Source organism: Passer montanus, unplaced genomic scaffold (assembly GCF_014805655.1).
Source record: "Passer montanus isolate IOZ18808 unplaced genomic scaffold, ASM1480565v1 scaffold11, whole genome shotgun sequence".
NCBI lineage: Eukaryota > Metazoa > Chordata > Aves > Passeriformes > Passeridae > Passer > Passer montanus.
Window position 1 is genome coordinate 2,394,576 of NW_024357613.1, and position 25,699 is coordinate 2,420,274.

The window sequence follows — 25,699 nt, forward strand, 5'->3', positions numbered from 1 at the left end:
ACAAACAGCAAAGGAGCAGATTTGCCTGGTTTCAGCTCTGGGGAGGAAGGAGTGCCAGCCCCTTATGTAGCCACTGTTCAAAGCACAACTCAACCTCATCCAGAGAGGAGAACATGATGGATAATTTGGAGCATCTGAACAGGAGGAGAAGTCCATACCAGAATCTCATTGAACACAGAGCCACAGGCAGCATGACTCAATGCAGTAACAAAGCAGCAATGGCAAATACTTCATCCAGCACATCATTCATAAATTGCACTTAATCCCATTATTCCTGAAATTACCAACAGCCAATTTCACAACTTCTTCCAAATCCTTACATTGTTTGCAAGTCTATCTAGCACTGAATATTGCAAGCTGATACTTGGAAACTGGAAGACTTTTGACTGAGAAACTATTCAGACTACAAAATTATCTTTGTGGTGACTAACCCATACTGATCTCCCTCTAAAAAGCACAACTTGGGAAGCAGCCGCTGGCTGCTCATAAAACTGAGATTCTTTCAGCACTTCCATCTGCACACTCAAGCCCTGATCCCAGGGCTTAATCTCCTCAAACACTCTGTAACAGCTCAAAACAATGAACACTGGTCACATTTTCCCTCTTGTGTACTTTATTTCACAATACACAGTTCCTTGTGTAATTTCTCTCATTATTTTTTTTTTCAAACATGGCCTAAACGAGGATGAATAAATACCTAATAACTTATGCAGCTTTAAGATGCAAGAAAAGGTACTTTAAAAAACTCAATCAGAATCGGTGGGATTAAAGAATGCCACAATACAACACAGTATTTTTCATGGGGATGGTGAATCCAAATCTGTATGGCTACAATTAAACTATTCTGTAAGCATTAATAGAGACACAATTAACATGCAACATCAGTACAAGCTACATAGAGCTTTTTTTAAATAGAGTTCAATGTAAATCTTCCCATCTCAATGCTTGGCCGTGCCTCCTTTGAGGCAGGGGAGCTGCCTGCACAGAGAACTCCGTCCCCACGTACCTGAGCACGCTGACAATCCAGATGCACACGTCCTTGTCGCCGCTGCGCTGCTCCAGCGCCACGCAGAGCTCGGGGATGGCGGCGCCGGGGCTGAGCTGGCGGCGCGCCTGGGCGCAGTTGGCCAGGATCCGCAGGGTGGCTGCCAGCTGCGCACGGCAAGGGACAGGCATTAGCCACAGCTGTCACAGGTAAGGGACAGGCATTAGCCACAGCTGCCCACAGTGCAGCAAAGGCCAGCTCTCATCTGCAGCACCCAAAGCTGTGCCCCTTAGCACTGCAGGCAGGTATAAACCAAGCCATAACAACAGCCAACCTGCAGGCAGCAACATGGTGTGTTTGGGATAGCTGCTTGAAAATGCAAGATTGACACTGGTCTTTGCCTGCATGTAACCTCCTTCTATGAGGGACACGTGATCTTTCATATGCTTTAAAGTCTTGCACGCCTACAGCCATGTACCAAGTGGAATTAGGTGAAATGCTGTGGATGGTTAAAGTAATTTTTTTGCATAATACTTCAATAAATCTTAGTATTGCAAATTTATATTTAAATCTTGAAAATACTAATATATATTTTGATGGTAACTGCAAACTGCAAATTAAAATGAATTGATTTTAAAACACAATCAGATTTATTTCAATTAAAAAATTAAAGATTAATCATGATAAAAGAAATCCACTGTTTGAACAATATAAAAATGAAAAGCTTAAGTGCTCAGGACTATTTGAAGAAACCAAAATATTTTCAGATGATACTGTTCTATTTCAAGGAGCTTAAAGCATAATCTAACTCTGCTACCAGAGTTAGATGTACAAATGCATCACCTATTGCATATTTTGAAATATTCTGGTTCTCTTCCAAGGCAAGAATATTCAAATGACAAGGTCAGACAGGCAATGACATTTAAGTTAATTTTGATCTAATCCAGAACTTACTACAAAATGAATGTGAAGTCATTCAGTCTTAAGTGAATATGGGAATTCTTCAAAGTTTTCTTATTCAGAGTGAAGTTATTAACTTCAATTTGGCTTTGAATGTAGTTTGATAAGGCACAAAAACCATCTGTTCAAATTGTTTCCTATCACAGAAAATTCTGGAAATTAAGCATTTTATCATTAAATTGGACTGCTTATTGAGTGATATGTAATTGCTAATTTTAAAGAAAAACTCTCAACAAAGAGCAGGTTAAGATGTTGTGTTTCAGCTTTAGCACATAGGACTCTATGCATATTCTGTCCATTCTCCAGTAGCTTTCAAATTTGCTGTCCTACTTCAAGAAATTTGACAGCAGAGTACAAATCTTCAGGAACCCCATAATGCTCTGCAATGGAGCAACAGGAGATGCAACATGTCAAAATGGAGAAGCAGGGCATAGAGGGGAAAAAATGTGATAATGTGATATGTGAATGGATTTAACTTCAGCACTAAAAATGCAATTTATACTATATTCATAATACAGAGCATCTGAACATACAGAAGCCATTTGCTTCACATCATTTATATTTTAAGAAGACACCTGGGATTTTCTATTATTTTAACCGAACAACTGCAAAAAAAATTTCCAGATGCATATTCCTTCTCTAGTCATGATGCTTCAAAAATCAACACAATACTGGAGATACCTTTTAATAAATATATTCTGACCAAATACTTTGCTTTTCAAAAGTTTTAGTAGAAAAATTCCTGTCACATGGAATAGAGACAGGCAACTCCATTCAGTGCTTACATACAAGATGTTCACAGTCAGCCTATCATTCAAAAAATGATATTTTTGAATACTAGATAAGCTTCAATAGACACAATAAAGGAAATGAAAGATAAGGCACATACTAGAAGTGTTGTTCAAACCCAGACAAGAGCTTTCACTGCAGCAAAGAGACCTACATGTTGGATAATGGAAAAAATATCAATAGATGATGGTACAGAGGTCTCCAAAAAGAGAGTAAAACTTTTCAATGCTTGATACAGTTAGATGGTTCAAAATCCTCAAGCAGTAAATTCTATCAAGAGCCACCCTCAGACAAAGACAGATTGGAAAGGAAAAGCAGTGCAAAATAACATATACACTTAAATGTGTAAGAAAACAGCATTCAGCAGCACACAGAAGTATATATCCATAAAATACAGTTAATGTACAACTGAAACCTGAAGAGTACAGTTTGAAAAATAACAGAAGCTAGCCAGACAGCAGCTGAATTCTAGAGATATTGTGATAGCTTCAAGCAGACCCTATGTTTCAGGGAGAAATGCATAACAATTATCTTTAGCAACCCCTACCAGTCCTAATCCTTATGTTGCCATATGAAAGATCAAATTCACCCAAACAGAAAATTTAACTGCTGACAAATGCTATTTTTAAAGGAGAAGACATTTAAGTGCTTTTCAATTAAGGAACAGGGAGTAGTTATTAAGTCTTGACAGTGAGTCTTCAAAAATCTTGGTTTTTGAGTAAGCATTACTGTATTTTGTATAAATATTAACAGACTGTTAGGTTAAGCAACACTAAATTAATCAAAGTTGACCCTGGTTTCATGCCCTCTATTAAGGGAAAAAAATATTACAAAGATTTTTATTCTTGCATTGTATGACTTCTGCAAAAAAAAAATAATAATAATAAAAAAATTTGAAGAATGAAGAAATCAGATAGGGACTTTATTCCCACAAAAAGGATCAAGCAAGATTATGTATAACACTGCCATCTGGTGATTGTGCAATTATACAGTTAAAGAATGAAGAGCTGGTCCCAACTAAATGGGATATTTCAGTTACCAAGGTTAAGAGACAGCAGAGCTTCCTTCAGAGACCACTGTGACTATTTAAAGTGTTTTTCTCCTCCAATATAGTTTGCTTTCTATAACTGAAGACATTATTTCTGTACATCACTGGCTATTTGATCTGTTGCTACAAGATGCAGTATGTTATGAAAACTTTATTCTGAAGACACCAATCACAGAAGAGACTTTCTCCAACCATCCCTAAACCAGAACTACTCGTTCATCTGTCTATGATGACTGATCAATTAACTCACATGAAGGAAGTAGTGCACATGGATTTGCTGAAGGAACCAATATGAGAAAGTCACACAGGAATCCCATAGAAGTAGGAATCACTACTTTTCTCACAAGAAGAAGAGAACCGAAGTATCTGTACTATTATAGAAGAGAACACAAACAAGTGAAAGTGCAATCTCAACAGGAGACAGCTGTCAGTACTGACTTCTCCAGAAAACACTCAAGAACTTCTTAGAAACAGCCAGTCTATTCAAACAGTACAAAGCAGTTTTGCTACACTTCCATTTGTACTGAAAAAAGCAGAGATATGAGGAATTTTTAAAAGAAAGCATAAAATACAACATTTTCCTTTTACACATTTGCAAACTAAACCCTTGATTAAAAAAAACCTAAATTTATCCCAGGCACATAATGGAAGAAAAATATCCCTCCAAAGTTGTGAGGAATATCAGGCAGATAGTCAAAATCCTGGAAATAAACTGATTTATTAATTTTATTACTAAGATTTAAAAAATCAGACAAAAATAACCAATAGTAATGTGATGATGTAGGCTGTTTTCTCATATAATTTCAAGCAGTATAAAATCCTATGCTTATAAATTAGTAGAGAATTAAAGAAATCTGGCATAATTAGCTGACAAACCTAGTGCAAAATCTACCTCAGAAAATTGTCCAGTGTATTTTCCTATGATGTACCTGAAAGTTTACAATTCAACCATTCACTAAATATTACATCAGTAACTTCCAAACAAATGCCAGGAATCTACCTGGTAAATCCTTGGTAAACACAATATCCATCCCACAGTGTTTCTAAAATACATGGGTTTAAAAAGTTTTAGGGACAAAGATCAGTCTTCAGAGCCACCGCTTATCAAGGTGCTTTGTATGTGAAAACAGTTTTGAGCCTGCTGCCTTCAAAAGATTCAAAACGTGTTTGCTCTTGCAACTACTTTTTCCTTATATTGCAGATCTTCAAAAACACTTTGTCAAAGAAACACAGCTATTTCCAAATATATTTTTAAAATATATTATTCTTGTAATAAAAAGCCATTATTCTTGTAATAAAAAATATTTTTGTAATCTCCTAGAGTATTGCAGAACCAGTTTGTATTTATTATTTCCGTTTCAAGAATTTAGATAGAGAACACATTTTTATCTGTTTACTACAGTATTCAGAATATCCAGAATATTGTCAGCACAATATGAGAAACTGGTTTATTAGGTATAAAAATATTTCTATCAACTTCAGAATTTCTAAAGCCTTTAAAACTGACTACACACAAACATCTGTGGTAATTACATTAGGTCTGAACAACTTCATTTAATTTCTTAAAAATAAATCTATTGAAATATAGGTACAACTCTGTCAGTAGCACACAGGGTTAGCTTATCTCCTCTAATTAAATTTTTAATTTGCCCTTGAAGTACATACTTTTAGAAATAAAAGTAAATGCTAACCTGGACTAATAAGTGGCCCAACTTGGAGAAATATGTGTCATGTTCTTTTATGTTATTAATCTGCTTCATTAATTCCAGAAACATTTCAATAGCTCCTTTGCTGACCATTTTAAAACGGAGTACTTCCTTTTCAGACATGACTTTTATAGCTGCCATGCAATAGACGAGAGCTTCGTGGTTTGTTTGTAGATCTTCATTCCACAGAACCTGCAACAAATAATCTGAAAGGAAAATTATCATTCAGAATGTCTAATATTAAAATTTATATTTGCTACAATCCAGTCATTAAAGAGATTAACAACTGGAAAACACCCTCAGATTGAACTCTTACATTTCTAACAAGTGGGCTAGAAAAATTGGATATTTGGACTGAAACCAAGAAACAATTATCAATGAATAAGAGAATGGGCCCGACTTTTGTTCTTCTAGACTTCAAGAACCAGTGTAAGCTGTAAACACATAGCAGGAATCATTGAAATTCTCAGTCAAGATTTGCAAAACGAATTGTGTGTGCCTGGAATTTTGTGTACTTCCCACTACTTCCTTAAAAATCAAATGTCTTCAAGCATCTCAAATTGAACACTAAAAGGCACAGGTGCCTAATTCAACTCTCACATTTGAAATCTGTTCATAGTCTTTTTAGATCTACTTTTTATGTAGGTAAAGTTGACATAGAAGTTTTGTTTTGTGCAACCGCTGTCAGATATCTGAAATGTTAAAATTTACAGTTAATACATGGCCAAGGTATCTTTTGCAGTCAAATTGAGACATTCTGAATTTAGTGGGGTATGTTAAATAAATGAGTAATCCTAGCCAACATTATACTTTTAAACTTCTAGTAACTGATTCAAAGAGATATTTATTTCTGCTTCCTATGTTCCATTCAGTTCCAGCTGAATAAAAACATTTTCCTATATCATTAAACTGAAGAGATTTAAATTTTTTTTCTGTCTCAGCTGAAGCTGTGGGAAATGGTACATATATATATATATATGTATGAATGAAGTACACACTCTAGGCTCTTGTCCAAACTCCCACCCTCACCAATTAAATCACTTGGGTTGTGGCAATGTGAGAACTTGGGTTCCTGCTCTGCACAGTATCAAACAGGGTCTTGAACAGCAGTTGTCTATTCTGGGATGAAGGATTAATTTATTTCTTCTACTGGAGATGCTGCACTGCATATAAATAGTTCACAGGGACAGAAGAGGAAAAAGAAATTGAATCTATAACCCAGCAACTGTAACAGGGATCTGGGCAGTTGTGATGATAGGCCAGGGTCACATCTTCTTCTGGGACAAGGTGGATCCAAAACACAAAGAGTGAATAAATAAATAAAACAACACCTACCAATGCTCTTTCCGTCACTAGTTTTTAAAATACAGGGGAAGAAAAGCAAGTGAAAGAAAAGTGAATGAGGTCTCATGGAAATGAGACAAAAATACGACTTATTCAAATGCTGTGTATGATGCTGATCTCTACAAAACTGTACTTTTCAGCATGCAAAGTCAACCCAGCTGCTCTGTTTCCTGTGAGTTCTTTCCTTACCACGTGAACAGCGTATCTTCATTTCTGACAACAGTTGTGTACTAAACGTTAAGACCATGGATACTCTCAACTATTTAAGCAAATATACACATATGCCTTAACCAATATAGATGCAATAACTGCTTGCAAGACCAAGGCCTACATTAATAAAACATACAAAAGTTTTAATGAAAGGAATGATTTCATTCAATACTGAGTATCATTTGCACACTTTCATTTTCTTCATATTTCTCATATTTGCAAGGGGGGGTGTGCATGACACAAACACTGTTGCTAACACAAACAATCTTCAGAGCCATTGCTGACAGTTCTGCAAAAGCACTGGCTCAATGTGAAGCAGCAGCTATAAAAAATATTTAAAAAACAGTGACTATTCTCAAGGTCCTCCCTGATGATGGCCAACACCACAGTCAGCATTATCTCATTTCTATAAAATTTGCTGCAGATACAGTTCGAATGCTACAGATAGTTTTGTTCCATAAATCTCAAGAAGGATCCACTGGAGTTTGAGAAGGTAGAGAAAAGGACTTATAAAGCAACTGAATGACACAATATCTGCTCAAAGAGCTAAGAGGCTGAGATGCCTCAGTGTTGAAAAGGAGAAGACAGAGATATGTGATAAGACTGCCTTTTAAAAAATCCTGAAGGTGAAGGGTAAACTGACTGTACAAACTCTTAAAAATCCTGTAAAACTACAAGCAGGGGGATAAAGAAAAATATATAGATTTAAAACAGCACAAGAGAATTTCCGGAAATTGTTCTATGGCATAGAGGGAGACAGAATCAGAAAATCCAAAAAGGCAAATGAATGAACAAAAGACATATAAACAGAAACTAAAAAGGGATTAGGCAGGGATGCACCATCCAATGTCCCTAATAGAATAGAACAGTTCTGAATGCTGGAGTAGTGCTGGGGAAACAGATCACAGAAAACACACAGGCTCCTGGGCTCCCCCTGAACAGCATTCCCCATCCCCATCACTACTTAGACAGAGAATACTGGACTAGACCAGCTATTAGTTTGAACTAGGCAGGCAATTTTTAGTCTTTCTTCAGAATTTTTCATTCTGAAAATGTTTCAAAGATGAACAACTTTAACTGTTGAATTTCAATATCTAACTTACAGACAAGAAAGAATACATACCCAATAATGTATCATTTTGAATGATGAAATAATTTTTTTCGTTCCTACAAATTTTAAATGCTAGCTTGCAAACACTAAGAAGATTTTTTCCATCTACTTTCATCTGCAAAAAAATTAAAAGACATAAAATCACAACTAAAATCTGCATGCAAAAATGCACCTAACATTCTACAAGTTCAGACACCATGGCAAACTTGTATTCTCACACAACTATTAACTTACAGCTGAAATCCTAACAATACATTAAAACAAACTGAAGATGTATGCAGAATTAAAGGAAACTGAAATAACCTGAAACTTAGGTGTTTTAAACTCTATTTAGCAAACTGTGCTGTCTTTAAAATAAGTTTTTAACTTTTAATGTATTAATATAAACAGGTAGTATATCAATAACTTGCAGGATTTTTTCTGCAATTCCCTTGCAAAGAAATTCTGTATGGAAGTCAGTGGTTTGGCATCTATGGCCCTACCACAAAGACCTCCAGTACAACAGTACAAGCCATAATGAAATTTACTCTCAGCTAGCAGAAAACATGATCTTACAATGAGAGATTGTGAAAGGGAAGGAAAGGTGGTAAAAATACAATGACATCTCTCTTCCTTTCCTCTGCATTTCAAGGGCAATTTCTTGTAGGTTCATGGTTTTTGAAAGATTACACAGAAAAACCTTTCTCTTTAATAAGTACCACTTAACATCTATGTGGTATCTAAGTATGTAGGTGCATCTTCTCAATAGGTGTATCTTCTCAATAACATAACTTACACTACCTTATAGAGAACACCACTCCCTCAACACACACACACATTACTCAGATGCCTACAACACTTTCACCAGTGACTGTCCATACATGCTTTGTAGAACATGAACAAAGAGGTTCTAAAGCACAAAAGTTAATTGAGAGTTTTAACCAGAAATATTAAAGCAAAAGATTATTTACATTCACTCACCTTCCAAAAAAAAACCCCAAAAACCTCCATTTTGGTATTCTCAGAACAAGATCAAGACATTGTTTAAAAACAAAGCTTCATTTCTATGTGTACATTTTATAATCACTGGGTTTTTTAAATCCCTGCATGTGTATCCCAGTATAGAACACTGTACCTTTTCCATGCCTATACAATATTCCTGCCACCATACACCAACTATTCTATTTTGTGCCCCTCCTTCCTCCCCCAGATGTAACTTCTCTGCAGAAAATAAGCTACAAGTGCTGATGTAGATGGACAGCAGACTAGTATCCCTGTGGCAGTAAACTGCACTTAGGAAAAGGGTTCATTTAGACACAGTTTACAAGTATGAAATGAAAAATTAAGTGCAAGTTGTAATTCATGATTCTGAGCTTCACACTCTACCAAAGAGCATTTCAAAACACTTACAGCCAGAATAATCTTTGCCAGCTTCAGGGAAAGTGGATCTGAATCAAGGTCTACAAGTCTATATAATGTCTTCAGAAGGATATTTCTTCTTTTAAATCTTTTTCCAAGCATATTTCCATCACCCAATGCTTGATGGAGCTTGGTACAAGCTAGACAAAGGTGTTCTATATTGTCTTCTCCTTGAAGGGCGTAGGAAAGGAGAGAAAAATAAAAACTAGTTATCAGTGCCACTTTATGCAGAGCATCTCAATACATGAAGACACAGAAGAACAAAATGAAGAACAGTTTGCACAACAACAAAAATAAGACACCACATAAATGTCTTCACACGATAATGTGATCCCCAGAAATAATTTTATTCTGTTTTGTCAAAAAAAGAAGACTCAAGCTGAGAAATCATTGAGCCAAAATAATACCTCCAGCTAAAATTAAACTCACCTTTGATGCTTAATAACAGATTGACCAAATGTCTACCAGGAAACTGTGTCTCTGAAAACATTCTTTAAAGGACTCCACCAAACATTAGATGTGAAAAAGGGATAGTTAAGGAGCATTTTTCTCCCCATATATGTAACTTTATACATCAAAACTTGCTGGGATAAAAAAAGTGAATGTAAAAACTTGCTAGAACTCTTCAATGTAGAGGTGTAAGACATATTTGAGTGGAATGTTGTCCTATTGACAAAAAAGTGATCTACTTCCTCACCCAAGTCCCTGAGACTCTTTTTAAAATATACAAAAATAAAATAGAATTGCAAAGAGTGCATCTCAACACAATGGAATCATGTAGATGTTTACTTTACAGAGAAAAGGAGAAGTCTTTTCTATTTTTAAAATTGAACAGTGAGATTTTCTAAAGATTTTCTTACATTTGCTTTTGTTCATAAGGTGACACTTACAAAGCCCACATAAATCCACATGAACTGGCAGTATAAACGTTTACTCTGGGGGTACTTCACAGCTGAAATAAAGTCATATTCAAGGAGGCAAAGCACTTGTGATGGAACATATCTGAGGCCCCTACCTGTAGGCAGATTCAAGGATTGATCCCACAGGCTGAGAAGTGCCTGGAAGCTCTCAATTTGCAATCATCACCCTCAAGGAACAGCAATGACTATTCCATTTCTACTCCCATCATGACAGAAAATTCAACAAAATTTAGCATGATCCTAAATGCTCTGCTCCAGTAAGCTATTAAACAGGAGTGCCAAGGAACCAAAACTGAAAGTTCTTACACTCCATTTCATCAAAATTAACAACAAAAATTATTCATCACTCATCCCATGGGGCATTTTAAAGCTTAACCTCCTGAGTATTGGAATGTAACAAAATAAATTAATTGTTCCTTTAGAAAAAGTGACTTTAGGAGTCTTTTTTGGTCATATTATAAACAACTCAAGCACATAATATTCAGAAGAATTTAGGCAATAAATTCCAGGTTAACTTCTGATTTGTTTTTACATGGAAAGGCTTCTGCAAATATTTTTGCATGGGAAGGTGAAGAAAAAGGCTTCTCAATTAATATATGAAAAACTAAACGCAACCTAAGTTCATGTGCAGGGAATTAGGTAAAAGGTATGAAGCAAATGACTGCACCTGAAATTAAAAAATATTAAATTACCAACAGACCCACTCAAAGCATTTCAATTATGGAATTCTAATATTCATAAGAATTATGCAGTAAATAGTCTAAAGAAAGCAATATATCACACAGTTGCAGGAGGCAGTGATGCAATTCAGTTACAATTTGTGTTAATATTCAGGTAGCAAAACTCAGGTCTTAAGGTATATGCAGTACTACATTCAACCAACTGGTGAGAAAGTATCATTAGATAATGTCATCTATTATTAGAAAAACTAAGCCATAATCAGGTTTTTATAAAAGCTAGAAAAACCCCAATACACTAACCAAAACAAGTGAATACTGAGGAAAAGGGGTATGAAAACTGATTTTCCTTAGCTACATTCATGACAAGGGAAAGACATGATTAGATTTTACCTTTAAATTTTATTTTGCTTACAAATAAAGAACATCTCACCATGCAAAACCGTAACTCAGTGGCTGATATTTGACAATCTTGGCATTAAGCAAGGAAAATGTGAAGTTACATAGCTGTTTTCAAATTTCCTGATCACAGTTTTCTATACATCAGTGACAGACGTGGGAATGAGAATCCTGTCTTTTTTAAACAATTACATATATTAGGAATCTCTTAGCACTGTACAGGTGTCTCATACTCACAAACATCTGCAAAACTATGCAAATAAAGTTCTAATCTGTACCATGATATCACAAACACTGCTAAAGATCCTGTCAAACAGAACTACTTTTAAAAACAAGCCTACTTTCTATATTCCCACCATTCAAATAAATACAGTGTCTACAGAAGGCAACTGAACAACTTCTTCAATGCAAAATGGATTCCAGAGTTTAACCTTTCAAGCTATACTTAATTTACTCAATTTTGCTTCAGTACTCTGAGTCATTACATACTTTTCTGGCACATCTAACACTTTACTCACAAGTAGAAATTTTCATTAAGATTTCCTTAGTTTTTCAAAATGCATTGAGACCTTCAATACAGTCTATGGTTAAAGCAGTGAATCCGTGCAGTACTTATTCTTAAAATTATTAGCTCAACATTGACTGCTAAGCTGGCAGAGCTATGCTGTCTAAAATAAGGTAATTTAATCAGACAACATCTTCTCCAAACCAGTTCTGGGTTTTTTTACAGGATCACAGAATGGGTAAGGTTGGAAGTGACCTCTGAATGTCATCTGGTACATCCCCTGTGCTCAAGCAGGGCCACCTAGACTGCCCAGGCCAGTTTTACACTGTGAAGTCACTGAACATATGGAAGCATAAAAGGCCACATATCTCAATTACTGTTACTGTTTTGTAGTAAACAAAAATGAGTCCCATGTTTCCTGCAAGAAACAGTACAGAAAATACACCCTTTCAGAGCAGCGTTACCCACTTTTTTCCAGGTCGCGCAGAATTGGAAGAATCCTTGTATGCCAAAAGAAATCTTCCTCTTCCCAATCATTTATTCTTGTTTCATCCTTTAGGCCTTCAAAATACATTCAAAACAAAAGCACACATTCAGTGAAGGTTTCACTCTCTACAATAATAAATAGCTACAAATACTTTATTCATTAGTCAGAAAAAAATCTAAAACATCACATTTTGCTATATTCTGGGTTATTCTATGAATTAATGATTTTATTTCTATTTACATGTTCTCAAAAACAAACATTTCAAACAAAACTAGATAGATAAGCGGTTTGATATGTAAAGCTGTATTGTAAAGCTTTTGTTTGCTGACATTAATGTTTCATTTGATCACTGAATTGGAAGGTAATGACTACTTAAACATCAAAGTCTCCTACTATTTCTCAACTCTGTGCTCACGAGATTTGTTTAAAAAAATGCATACTACAGACAACCCTCTAAGATTGTAGAATTTTATCTAGAACATATGTATGATATAACACTAAGCTTGATTAACTGACTGGCCAGTTAGGGAATAGTCCTGTTAGTTATTACATCCTGTTAGCAATTCTAACTACTTCATGCAATTAGTTTGGTGAACCTCATGACTAAACTTTTATAAAATGTATGTTTATTCCTGTTCTTCATTGCATTCAGCAGTTTGACACACGGCAACCTCTGAAATGAGTAGTAAACTATAGATATGTGAAAGATATTTGTCTCCAAAAAAACATGTCAGAAATCTTGAAGACAACTGACTCCCACTGTTCTTGGCTGCCCTCAGCCAAATACCCCTGTGACTCAGAAAAAGCTACTTTTCACTATCAGAAACCTTGTCCACCTCACAACGAGCGTTTTTAAAAATACTTAAGCCTTTTTATGCTTGGCTTCAAAAAGAAAATACGAAAAAAAAGGAACACAGACATGAAGGCAAAAATTGGTAGACCTAAAAAGCAGTGGACTAGAATTTTTCTGGAAGCAAGACTGGGAGCATGGATCTGTTTTCAGATTGGACAAGGAAGTTGGTGAAAACATGATTTATTAAAAAATGCAATCCAGGATTCACTTTCACATGGATGCAGTATCACTGGGAATTATTCTGATGTGCTGAACATTCTTTACACCTCCACCTAGTATTTTGTGAAGAGACAAAACTCTGGCCTTGACCATTGGGCCACTACAGATGGAGAACCAGAGCTTCTGCAAAAATCAAGATGTAAAGGATCTAACAGTTGCTTACAAGGTACATGTAGGCATGTGTTTGGAGTTAAAGACTGGGTTAAGCTCTTTATCTTGCAGGCAAGAAAAGTTGTTATAAAGACAGGATCTGCTTTGCTGATTTGTTTTTGCTTTGAGGTTTTTTTAATAGGGAAATAAAAGTCACACAACTCTACTAAATAAGAAAGCCATTAAGACTGGATTATACACATTTCTTTAAGTCACGGATTTGTCTGAAAATGTCTCCTGTTGTTCATTACTAGCTCTTGCATTTAAAGGACAATGTAAATTCCTAACACAAATGTGAAGGACCACAAAAACTACTATACCACCTGAGGACACCAATAATAAGAGGTTTGCATCACAAGGAAGTATGTCAGACCTTAAAACAGTGACTGTCTACTGGCATTACTTGGAAAAGTAAAACAATTAAAAACTTCCGATTTTAAAAACTTGCTCTTTAGAAAATAACCAAAAGACTCATTTTTTTGGTCTATATTAACTGTCTACCTACATCTTACACACAATTAATCTATCAAATATACCTATTTCAAAAGATTACTAAAAATGCTGCTATTTCATAAGTAATACACTATATTTTATATATATATATATATATTTATATATTATATATAAGTATATGTTATTAGGAAATATTATTCTTACTATATTGCATGGCATTTTTATTTTGTAGATCAAATGAGCTGACAGTCTTATTTAAATTGATGAGTAGCCTAATTAATAAAACACTATGCAGTGTTTGCAATGAAGTGAAAATTCTGCTCCAGATAATGTAAATTCTGAAAATTAACGAAAATTCTGCTCTAGGATAATGTAAAAGTACAGCTGAAATGAGAACACTACAATAGCGTGCACACTTCCTTCCTGCCACAAAACCCACATATTGACTCAATTATTTCTTTTATTTTCTATCTGTAGCTACCTCTCTTAAACTGAAAGATGGAACTGACTTTTTAACTACACATATACTTAACTTCATTAGTCAAGAAATAGAAAACTTCAGGCATGCATTTGCAGATAGAGCCAAACTTCTCACTTTAAAAAAAATTACCAAATCCATTTAATTTTCAGTTCAGAATGAAAAAAACAATGCTTTTTTGTACTAGTCTGCTTCCCTTGTCTCATATTCATCAGAAGAATACAGCAAACTGAAAGTCATAATGGCATAATTTTTAAAAAAACGAATAATACCTTATATCTGAATAAGGTATACCTTATATCTAAATATAATTATCTCTTATACCTAAATAAAAAAGAAGATCATTAGCTTTTACTAAACAGTACTAAACCTAGCAGTAAGAATGACCAGACAATACACAAATATACAAGTAAAGCAACATTACTAAATTGTATGTGTCTCAGTACTGGGAGATTTTTTAAGCTGCTGATGAAAAGTTAGAGTACTAGCTATATTTAAAATATTGCAGAAGCTGTCCAGAACTTTCTAATAGAGCAAACCACAATTCAACAGAAAAAATACTGAAGGCAAAAGAATGCAGCAAGTTCAAATTGGCTGTCTCAGTTTTCAATAGGTCTTAACCGCAGCTTTGCATTCTGGTCAAAAAAAAAAATCACTAATCAGTCTACATTTATTGGTTGCTGTTTTTAGCATGTAAATACAAGAGCCTTAGCAACACTGAGCTTTCAAAAGCTGAGCACTGCCTGACTTATAATGTTTAGCCTTTTCACTGAATACTGAGTGGCCACGAATAGATCAATATTGAAACAGTCTACCTCCTTTCTAAAATGTCAAGATAAACACAATTCATATCAGAAAACAGAAATAATTTGTAAATAAACACTCCACCCAGAATCCCATTGTAGAGAAGAAATGATGGAGAATTCCTAGTGCTATCCCCCTCTTTACTGTGGGATAAAAGATGAAGCATGCACAAACTAAGGAAGCTACAAAATGTTAAGACAAGTAGACTTAAAAAGAAACAATCCTAAAAACACACTTCATCTTTTCAGTAACAATAATAAAATAGCAAAAACTAATTAAAAGGCTTGTAAGTGTACTAACTTGCATAACGTGCTAAATACACTCTGCTTCTCATAAAGAAATGAGAGCAGAGCACAGTGCAGCTTTTGCCACAATGATCTGGAATAACAGAATTTCTCAGTTCTAGAAAAATAGTAATAAAGCACAATAAAGCACAGTAGAAACTTCAGATTTCCATACTAGACTCTCAAATACACACTTGTGATGTATGAAATGTGCCAGCTATGAGGAAATATTATTAAAATATGTTATGTAAAATTAGCAAAATGCATCCCTACACAGCAATCCAAAATCTGTTTCTTCAGATAATGCAGGCTGGCATAATTTTATTAGTTTCTGTGCAACTGTGACAGATTACAAAAAGTGATGGACAAATAAGGTATTAATGGATTGGCAAATTCTTAAGCCTAGATATGGGAAAAGCAAGATAGAAAATACCAACAGATATTTAGAGTGAAGATCTCTTGAATATTGTTTCTCTTCACTAAAAACAGTAAGAAAACCCAATATATCTAGAAAACTAAAAAATATAGTTCAGTGAATAATAATAAACAATACTGTCAAATCACAGGAATTACATTATTTCTATTAGACTGTATTTCACACTTTTTGAATGGAGACTGAAATCCCTTGTACCTGTTACTCTTCTCTTCTGGCCTGAAGTCCTCAGCTGAGATGACTTTTTGCCAGGCTCCTCCATCTGGTCACTAAAAGAAGCAGTATGAACACACAAAAGCATTATCAGAAAACTGTGCTCAAAATGCTTGTTTTTTCACATGCATTGAGTTGTGCATATTAATAACTAATTGGAAAAGATGATGTTACTTTACTAAGTTAGTAAGTTAGCTGTTCATTAAAAGTTACATGTAAATACAACCTCCTCCCATATGTATTACAGAAAACTCCTTCAGAAATACTGACATATTCACACCACAAGAGGTCACCATTATGGAACACAAAAACTAAGCATTTCTGCTTGCTCAATAAAATGAAAGATGAACCGAACTAAATTCAGAAAGAGATAATTTCTGTTTTACCATCAACTTCATTAAATGAATATAAAACTTAATTAGCTTAAAACTATAAGTTCATTCATTCACAAGGACACTATTATTTTTCTGACAGGATTAACACTTTCATGATATTTAATGAGAAGATCTTTCAAAGAAACAAACACCTGAGTAACCTTTAAAGTACATATTAGAATTTCTGTGTCTGCCAGTGAATTATTGCTAACTGGTCACTAGTTCTGTCAGTACAACAGGTATGTTGCCATTTCTATTGTTTTACAAAGTAATGCCATAATTCCTGCTGATTTTATGGTCAGTTTTTCTTTGGACAGAGGAAACTACTACATACATCTATAATAAATTTAGTTGTTTATTCTGTTTGCCTAGCTACACACTCAAGCAGCACTGGTCTAAAAGAAATATACAAGGTGTAGACTCTCTGCTATCAAACTGGAATCTTTTCTCCTGTACTAAAGAGGAAAGTCTTAATCTATGTTTAATTTAACACTTCTTATTCCATTTAAAGTTCATGTGCCAATACAACCTAATCTCCTGAACTCTTCTAAAGATGATAGTAGTGTGTTGGCAATGCTATTTCAATTTTTTTTAACCAAGTAATTTAGTTACTCTAAGGCTTAAAGCTAAACTGTTGTTTAAGTAGTTTGTTGGATTGGTGCCTAAATCCTGTCTGTCAGTCCAGACAGAAGATGTAAGTCATCCTATCAACAGATGGGGACAGAATAAAAGACAAAGCTCTTGCAAGATCAGTTCCCTGCAAAAGGGACTGCATAGCTCACTGTGATCAGTGAGAAATTTCCCAAGCAACCACACTACAGAGGAACAGTTGTTTCATTATGGCTAACAGTGAATAATGTTTTATTTTACAGCATGAGGATTTAAGTGCTCCAAAATCCAAATGCTTACACAAACTATCTTGAAATTATTTCATCTCGCATACAGTAATTTCTACAACTCTGGGGAAGCAATACTTTATAAAGTAAAAAAGACAAGTGTTTGCCTCTCTAAAATTGTCTGACATTTCTAAGAAAGAAGGTGTTTAGAGCACACATTACAGTCAGTTCAAGGTATTGGTAGATACAAAAATTTGATTCTGTTTCTGGGAATGCCTTGTCCTACAAACTTTAAAAGTGTCAGAAATGTTTCTACAAGTTTCAGCCATCTCTGAAATCAAGACAAGTTGAAAGTATACTGGATAAGCAAGAGAACAACTTCAGTCACCTTATACCAAACACAGCTATATTCAGAAATCAGTACCTTCAGAATTGTGTGTAGGCATGATGATACTACATGCCTATATGAATACAGATGTTTGAATTTGCTTTCCTCAGAGAAAGAGTTCTGTAACTGTATCCTGTCTGTGCCTCTTCCCTGGAAATGTAAATCCAGGATGAATCCAACAAACACAACAAAGACAATCCTGTGAATTTTGTTGGAAGCAAAAGCAGATTAATATAAAAAGCCACTGAAACAAAGGATGAGTTAATTTACCAGAGAGAAACACCACATGTGTGAGATGCGGAGTAAGACCATGTTAATTGTGCTCAAAAAGAAGTTGGGCTGGAATCTGTTGTTTTTTAAACAGATCAACACCAGATTGAACAGATTAAACCAGTATCAACACTAGTATCACCAGTTTAGAGACTCAAATTAGTAGGAAAGCAAATTGTTCTGTGAATATCAGCATACAACCATCTATGCTTTTGGGAAACATCCTCGTAAGTCACCTGAACTTCCATTATTTTCAGAAAATGAATACACTGAATACCTATATAAATGGGAATGGTTCATGGGCAGGCTTATCTTTAGGGAATATGTACAATTCAGGAATTCTGTGAGATTATAAAATCCCTTTATGTGTCTTTACCACTCTGCCAACTTCATTTTAGTTACACAGACTTTTGGCTTGTTATCTTTACATTCTCATTTAGGACTGAAATTTAAATAGAAGTATCTTATTAAGAACAATGCTGTTAAAATATAATCAACCTATTATAAAAAATAAGTCACCTACTATTGAAGGGAACTGGCTTGTCAAGAGAGTGGTTGCCTTGGAAACAAAGTCAATTGGCAGAAATCTGATCGTCTGATAAGGGCCTCATCAAGAAATCAACTGACAGTGGCTCTGATGATTTACAGAAGAAAAAGAACTTGACAACTGGACCATTTTTGTCCTTCTCATATAAAAGAAATCATAGTAGCCTCAATGAAGAACACTGCTTTCTTGAATGTACATAGAGTGTGAGGACTTCCAAAAGGAAAGTGAGCTGGCACTGGAGTAATGTGGTGTGGTGGGTTGACCTTGGACAGATGTCGGGTGCCCAATCACACCACTCTTTTCACTCCCCACCTTGGCAGGACCGAAGGTAGAAACAAGATGGAGAAAAACCTACGGGCCAAGACGAAAACAGTTTAATAAAGCAAAAGCAAAGGCCACTTGCACAAGCAAAGAAAAACAAAAGATTTATGCTCAACTTCCCACCAGTAGGCAATGTCCAGCCATTTCCAAAGAAGTAAGGCTTGAGTATGTAGTGATTGCTCTGGAGGACAAACCTCATAGTAATAAATGCCCCCTCACTTCCTTTGTCTTAACTTTCATTGCTGAGCAGAGATCATACATTACGGAATCCCTTTGGTCAATCTTGTCCAGCTGTCCTGGTTATGTCCCCTCAAAACAACTTGCCCACCCTGAGCCTACCGGTGCCAGGCTGAAGTTGGAGAGACAGCACTGATGCTGTGGAGCGCTGCTCAGCAGCAGCCAACTGCTGGTGTGTTATCAACAACACCCTTCAGTGCAGAGCACAGCACTGTGAGGGCTGCTCCAGGGAAAATGAACTCGTCTCAGCCAGACCCAACACGTGTTCTGTATTTTCCCCTGGTGAAAGAATGGATAATTAAGTGAAAGCTGCATTTATTAAGCAATTCTGCATGTTTAGAAATTTACTTGCTTGTTCTTGCCATGAGCGTATTGTTAATAGTAAACCTACAAACTCTCACCCTTCCATGGTATTCCAGGGAAAACTACATTTCTATGAACTATATCCCAGAGGCAAAGAATTGAACTAGTAATCTCCAAAGAAGCTGCACACAATAGCAAGGTTTGAATCACAAACGTGAAAGTAAGATCCCAGTGAAGGAGTGTATGGGCTCCTTCCTCATACTGCACCTTAAACATCTGAGAAGCTGACTATCTCCCTACCTGCTAAACAGAGTCTGGCAATGGGCCTGAATTTTGTCTCACACTGTCCCACAGATTTAGACCCTTAGCATCACTCCTGCTACAGTTTTGGCCCAGCAAAGGTGATATTTTCCTTGACAAATGCCTGAGTACAGAGCACAGATAAGCAGAGGTAGGAACATTCTCAGACACTACCTTGTGTGTATTAAAAATAGGGAGGTAATTAAAAATAGTTTCATTGTAATGATACTGCAGATAGTCACCAAGCCAGAGACTTACTCCTTTGTTTAATTTTATTAATTATAGGTAGATGTATGGCTGGTACCCCTGATTATTTAGTTACCAGTTAAGAGGGACATATGGTCTAATACTAACAAGTTAATTCTTCTCTGCAGAATTGTATCTATCAAGCACCTGTGGTCAGTGAGATAGCAAAGCTCAACTAGAACAAAAAGAGAACATGACCATCTTTTCTGGATTGTCCAGCTTCAAGACATTCCCTTTTGGCATTCCCTCTCCTCACAGTAAGGATCCTGTAACATCTTCCATAACCTTACAGCTTTGGGAGGCAAAACTAGATAAAAAAGTGGGAGAAGAACAGATAAGCACAGTAATTGAGACAGTGTAAAAATATAACAGGTCACTTTTCAAAGGGAAGAGCAGGAATAAAGGGGAATGAGAAAAAGATGAGGTCAGTGGGGATGGAAAATGTTGTAAGCGCCATAGTATTTCCTTCTGCAAGTGCCATGGCCTCACAGCTTTGCTCGTCCAGGTGTTATGAGCCTCTCCTTTTGCACCCTTCTAAACTGGATCCATGGACTCTCTCCTAAAGCAGGGACAGGAATTGGGACTATCCCATGTAAACCAGAACCTGAAACAGATCCTTAAAAAGGCAGAGACTACTAACACACAGACTGTGCATAGCATGCCCTGAGTAAATGCTGTAAAGGAAGCCCTAGACTGTAGACACAATCTGATGTCTGGAAACAGATTTCTTTTCCATTTTTAAACATGCCCTTTTTATTAAGCTAAAGAACTCTAATTAAGAGCACATGATTTCTACACATCTATAACTGCAGAGCCCTTTCTATATCTATAGAACCACCATTCTTATCTTTAAGTTACTTCCTCAGAAACAAATCTAAGCTCCAGATAGTTTGTTTAACCTTAGAGACTTTATATATTTGGTCTTTATTCTGGTAATGTAAACAAACCTTTTTTCTTTCATTTTCTTGCCTTCATCACCTTTATTTCTTCATTTCCTTCATCCCCTTCAGCTCTCACAAAATTCCTTTTTCTAGTTTATTTAAAACCCAAAAATGTGATTGAAATTCTTACAAATTTTATTTGGATCCATGATATATCAATGTTTTCAGGTCTGCAAAAGTCTAGGAGAGCAATTTCTAACTTTCACAAAGCTCTAAAAACAGTGTAGGCACTGCAGTAGATGCAGACTGTTTATACATAAATACAAGCACTGAACATCTGATTTTACCAACATACATTGTGTGCATTGGAAAGCCAGACATGGTGTATCTACACCCCAAAATCAAGACATTTCACTAAGTGTTAGGAAGAACAGATTTCAAGCAATGCTAAGCAGATTTTGGGAGCCAGATGTATCAAAATGATTACTAGGCACAAAGGTGTTTTTCCAGACTGGATCAGAGTCTGGTTCCCTTGACTGTGGATAATCCTTAAACAGACAGGCCATTTAGAAAGAATGTTATTTGAGATTTTACTCACCTGTATATTCAGAGTGTGACTACACACTTACATTGTAATCTGGGTTTATTTTTATTGCTATCACTGTCCAGGATGGCCTTATATTGGTAAGCACAATTTGGCTATTTAAGCAGCTGAGCGCTTTTCTTTCAACCCAAGATTCACAATTCTATATGGACTACAAAGGGAAAAGCTGCAAGGAGGTGCTGTGGAAGTACATATAACCAATAAATCCTTAAAAAGAACCATCACAGGTAAATAGTTTTTCCTGTTTTGAGTGCTTGCCATGGAGGAGAAGAGCTCTTGTCCCACAGTCAGTGATGGTGTCACAATGCACCCTCCCTCCAGGTATTGAATGACCTTGATAAGAACCCCTGCCAAGCCTTCTCTTCTTCACACTGAACAGCTCTAGATCTCCTAGCCTTTCCTTATACAAAGGATTCCTTCACATTTTAGTAGCTGATTCCTTCCAGTAATTTCAATATTTCTAGTGCATTGAGGAGCCTGGAGCTGGTCCCAGTAGCCCAGGTGTAGCAGAGGTTTTCAAGACACAAATGAACAGCGTGCTAGATAGTCTCATCTACTCTCTTTTCCACAAGATTGGGCCACATGATCTTCTGAGGTCTCTCCCATCCTGAGCTGCTCTATGAACTTGGTGTACACCAGGACCTCCAGGTCTTTTTCTGCAAAGCTGCCTCTCAGCTGGATCGCCCGGGGTTGTTCCTGCCCAGATGCAGGACTTTGCACTTGTCTTTGTTAAACTGCATCACGTTCCTGTCAAACCATTTCTCCAGCCTGCTGAGGCTCCTCTGGACAACCCTCCACTGTATCAGCCAATGGGTTGTTTACCTACTGACTGTCAGCACTTTAAGAAAAATTATTCAGAACTGTGGTCTCAAGAACAGCCTGTCAGATCTCTTGGCAGGAGCACTGTGGAGCACTGTGCAAAGATAAGTAGGGCTCTAGACCTATTAGGGCACAGCCAAATTCAGCAGCTTTGTCTCAAAAAGAACAACAGTGGCTCCAGAGAAAGTTAAAGGAGCTAATGGTGATCCTGGGAATTAGGGCACTAAGGACAATGGAGCAAACGCTGAGTCAGCAGCAAGGGACAAAGTGGTGCAAGGGCCCCCAGGCAAAGAAGAGGAGGAGTCAGATGCGGAGCTGCAGCAAGTGAGAGAAACTGCAATGGATCTTCTCACAGCAGGTTCATTTACACAATGCTTTTAGGAGCCAGTGCTTCAGAACACAATCCCCTGCTACCATGATTCCTCCACTCTAAGTGTTTAGTGATCAAGAAACAAGAGTTCTAACTCTAAACCAAAATTACTGATGTTAACAACAAGACATTGCCCTGTAGACTTTGAAAGGAAGTATAAACAACATTCCAGTATTTTTTCCAAAGCAACTAGTAGGAAGTGTTTTTAGCTTTTGGCAAAATGAGAAAAAATAGTATTTAGTTTTGTCATTTACTCTCACAGAAATTAATTTTTCCACATACCAATTAACATTTGCATTTCTCATTAATCCCTTTATTCCAATTTCATTATACTACCCAGATATTTCATGTTGCCAGAAGGACATCAGAATTAGCTTCTGGTATTGTCTTTCATTATTTGAATAGTAGGGAATATGTTTTTTATTACAAACCAATTGATTCCTTCCTGACCCATAACTTAGCACTTGAAAAGCACTCCTTTTAGACAAACAATTGACCTTCACTGAGCCACTCAAGAGAATCTGTCCCTATTTTGCTCAGCTACCACAGAATCTTCCATTCTGTGATGTCATCTGAGGGACAAACAAGACAGATAAACACAATCTGGAAATAAGCCTCAAAGAAAAAAAAACAAACCAGTATAATAGCTCAATTTTTAAAGACTATTTTCCTTCTCAAAAAAACAATGGAGACAAAATTACTGGCAGACAGCTAAAAGAGGTATAAAATAAAGTATTAAGCCAATTACACACAATCTGAGTCAGTTTTATTTCTCATCTACAAAACTTCTCAAAAGCATGAAAATATTTTAAAAACTGGTAATGTAGATGTCCTGAAATTATTTCAGGAACTGCAGAGGATTGTAAGGAACATCATAAGAACAGAAAAAAACAAAGGGATTGAAAACTATAATCAACTGTATAACTGATACCACTGATACGAGAAAATATAACTAGTAGAAAGACAACATAATTTGTAAAAATATATTGACAAATAGACCAACTCTCTGAGTCATCCTAAAGATGAGTAAATAACAATCCTGTAAACACAATCATGGGAATAGCTCACTCAGTTCTTATGACAACTGCAGAGACAAAAAATACAGTATTTCTTATTTATACAGGCTGTTGAAGGAGAACCTCATGCACATGTTAAACAGTATGACTTAAAATAATAATCAAGTTTGATGAAAAACCTCTATCCTTATCCTTTTTATTTTTCACAGTCTCTGCATATTCTGTCTAATATTGAAAATATTAATGGCATCTATTTGTGGCAGAGTATCTTTAGGCAACCAGACAATTGACAATCTAATTCTAACCATAAAAAATATCTAAAACATTAGCCTAAATATATTTGAGTCTGAAAACCACACCCTCATCATCTTCCTAACTTGAATCTTGAATAAACATTGCATTTCTAAACAGAAAATAAATTTAAATCCATTGTTACTACAGGTCTGCCTAGACTGAACTGACATTTCTTGTCTACCCTTTGGCACACTATCCCATTCCAGAATTGCAATTCAGTTGGTATTAAGGACTCTCAAGACCTAGATCTCCCAGATTTGGAGACCAATTACATTGGCCTGAAACTAAGTGCTAGAGTGGAAAGACTCTTTAGAGTACAGGGTAAAAATGAGCCTAAACTCCACTGTCGCTTTTGTGAGCTAAAAGACCAGAGATAAAAGTTAACTCTTACCCTTTTCTTCACCCTTTTCTTTAGAAGTCTGTAACAAGTTCTGAGAAAAAGAATTCTTCTTTCACAGTGTTCTCTCAGTATCCCTTAACCCTATACCAAACCAGGCACCTTCTTTAAAGAGTAGGTGTCACAATCTGGAAAACACTGTAGAAAGCTCCTCCTATGAAGGATTTCCCACCACTCAATTATTTATTTCTGAAATCAGTGGTCCAAATAGCCAGTGGAACTGAAGCAGAAATAGATAAAGATTAGTTGGGAGCAGGTTAATTACCTGTTTCTCTGTCTTTATGAGAATTCCAAAAGTTGTCAATTTACATAATCAAAAAAAAGAAAAAGATAAAAATACGGAGAAAAGTCTGGAGAGTCAGCTACACCATACTTCAAACCAACAGCCACACCATACCACTAATTTCAAAAAAATCATCCAGAACAAAAGAGAATGGGTGTTCCCCTCAGGAAAAAAATCTCTCTCCTCTGTGGGAATCCTTTTCTTTGAAGAGAAAAAGAATGTATATTTTGAGCACAGATGTGAAGGTAGTTTAAGGAACCAGAGAGAAGTAATTTCCAGCGGTTCCCTCCAACCCACCCTATTCTATGAATATATGATTCACTTTACCATTTCATCCTTTGCTTTTATCATTTTCTATTGAAATATTCCAAAATTCTAAAAAAGCATAAGAAAGAGAAACTACTCTCATGAAAGAATAGATTTCAAGGATACTGTAAAACAGGCAATTAATAAAGAGAGCAATGGTGAGAGAAAACAGGGCACAGTATATCTTCTTTACAGTACCTGCTAATCCTTTTGTAGCTCTTTATAAAACTCACTTACTAAAAAAGAACAGGCCACTTGGGAATGAACTGTTTGCCTCCAAACTCTTCCTCACTCAAGGCACCTCTGCTTTTAAGAAGTCCTGGAATGACATCTAAGCTTTCAGAATACTGAGAAATTGGAGTAGGAAAAAAAAATCATCATTCTTTCACACCCAGGAAACTGTTGCTCTTCATCAGCAAATCTGCCATCACTGTTGACACTTATATATAAATGCAGAAAACATTTTAGAAGTTTCACTTCT

General features: G+C 36.0%; 1 protein-coding gene across 6 annotated transcripts in view; it reads right to left on the reverse strand.

Moving 5' to 3' along the window:
• The window catches only part of ARMC2 (armadillo repeat containing 2), a 69,722-nt gene that overhangs the window by 33,109 nt on the left and 10,914 nt on the right, over positions 1-25,699 (reverse strand). For all 6 annotated transcript variants that reach the window (XM_039728724.1, XM_039728732.1, XM_039728706.1 and 3 more), the window contains 6 exons: positions 16,412-16,482; positions 12,521-12,613; positions 9,543-9,721; positions 8,166-8,268; positions 5,474-5,694; positions 1,007-1,152 (listed from right to left, as the gene is read on the reverse strand). In XM_039728724.1, the coding sequence (XP_039584658.1) occupies positions 1,007-1,152; positions 5,474-5,694; positions 8,166-8,268; positions 9,543-9,721; positions 12,521-12,613; positions 16,412-16,482 (813 nt within the window). The remainder of the gene's footprint in view (positions 1-1,006; positions 1,153-5,473; positions 5,695-8,165; positions 8,269-9,542; positions 9,722-12,520; positions 12,614-16,411; positions 16,483-25,699) is intronic.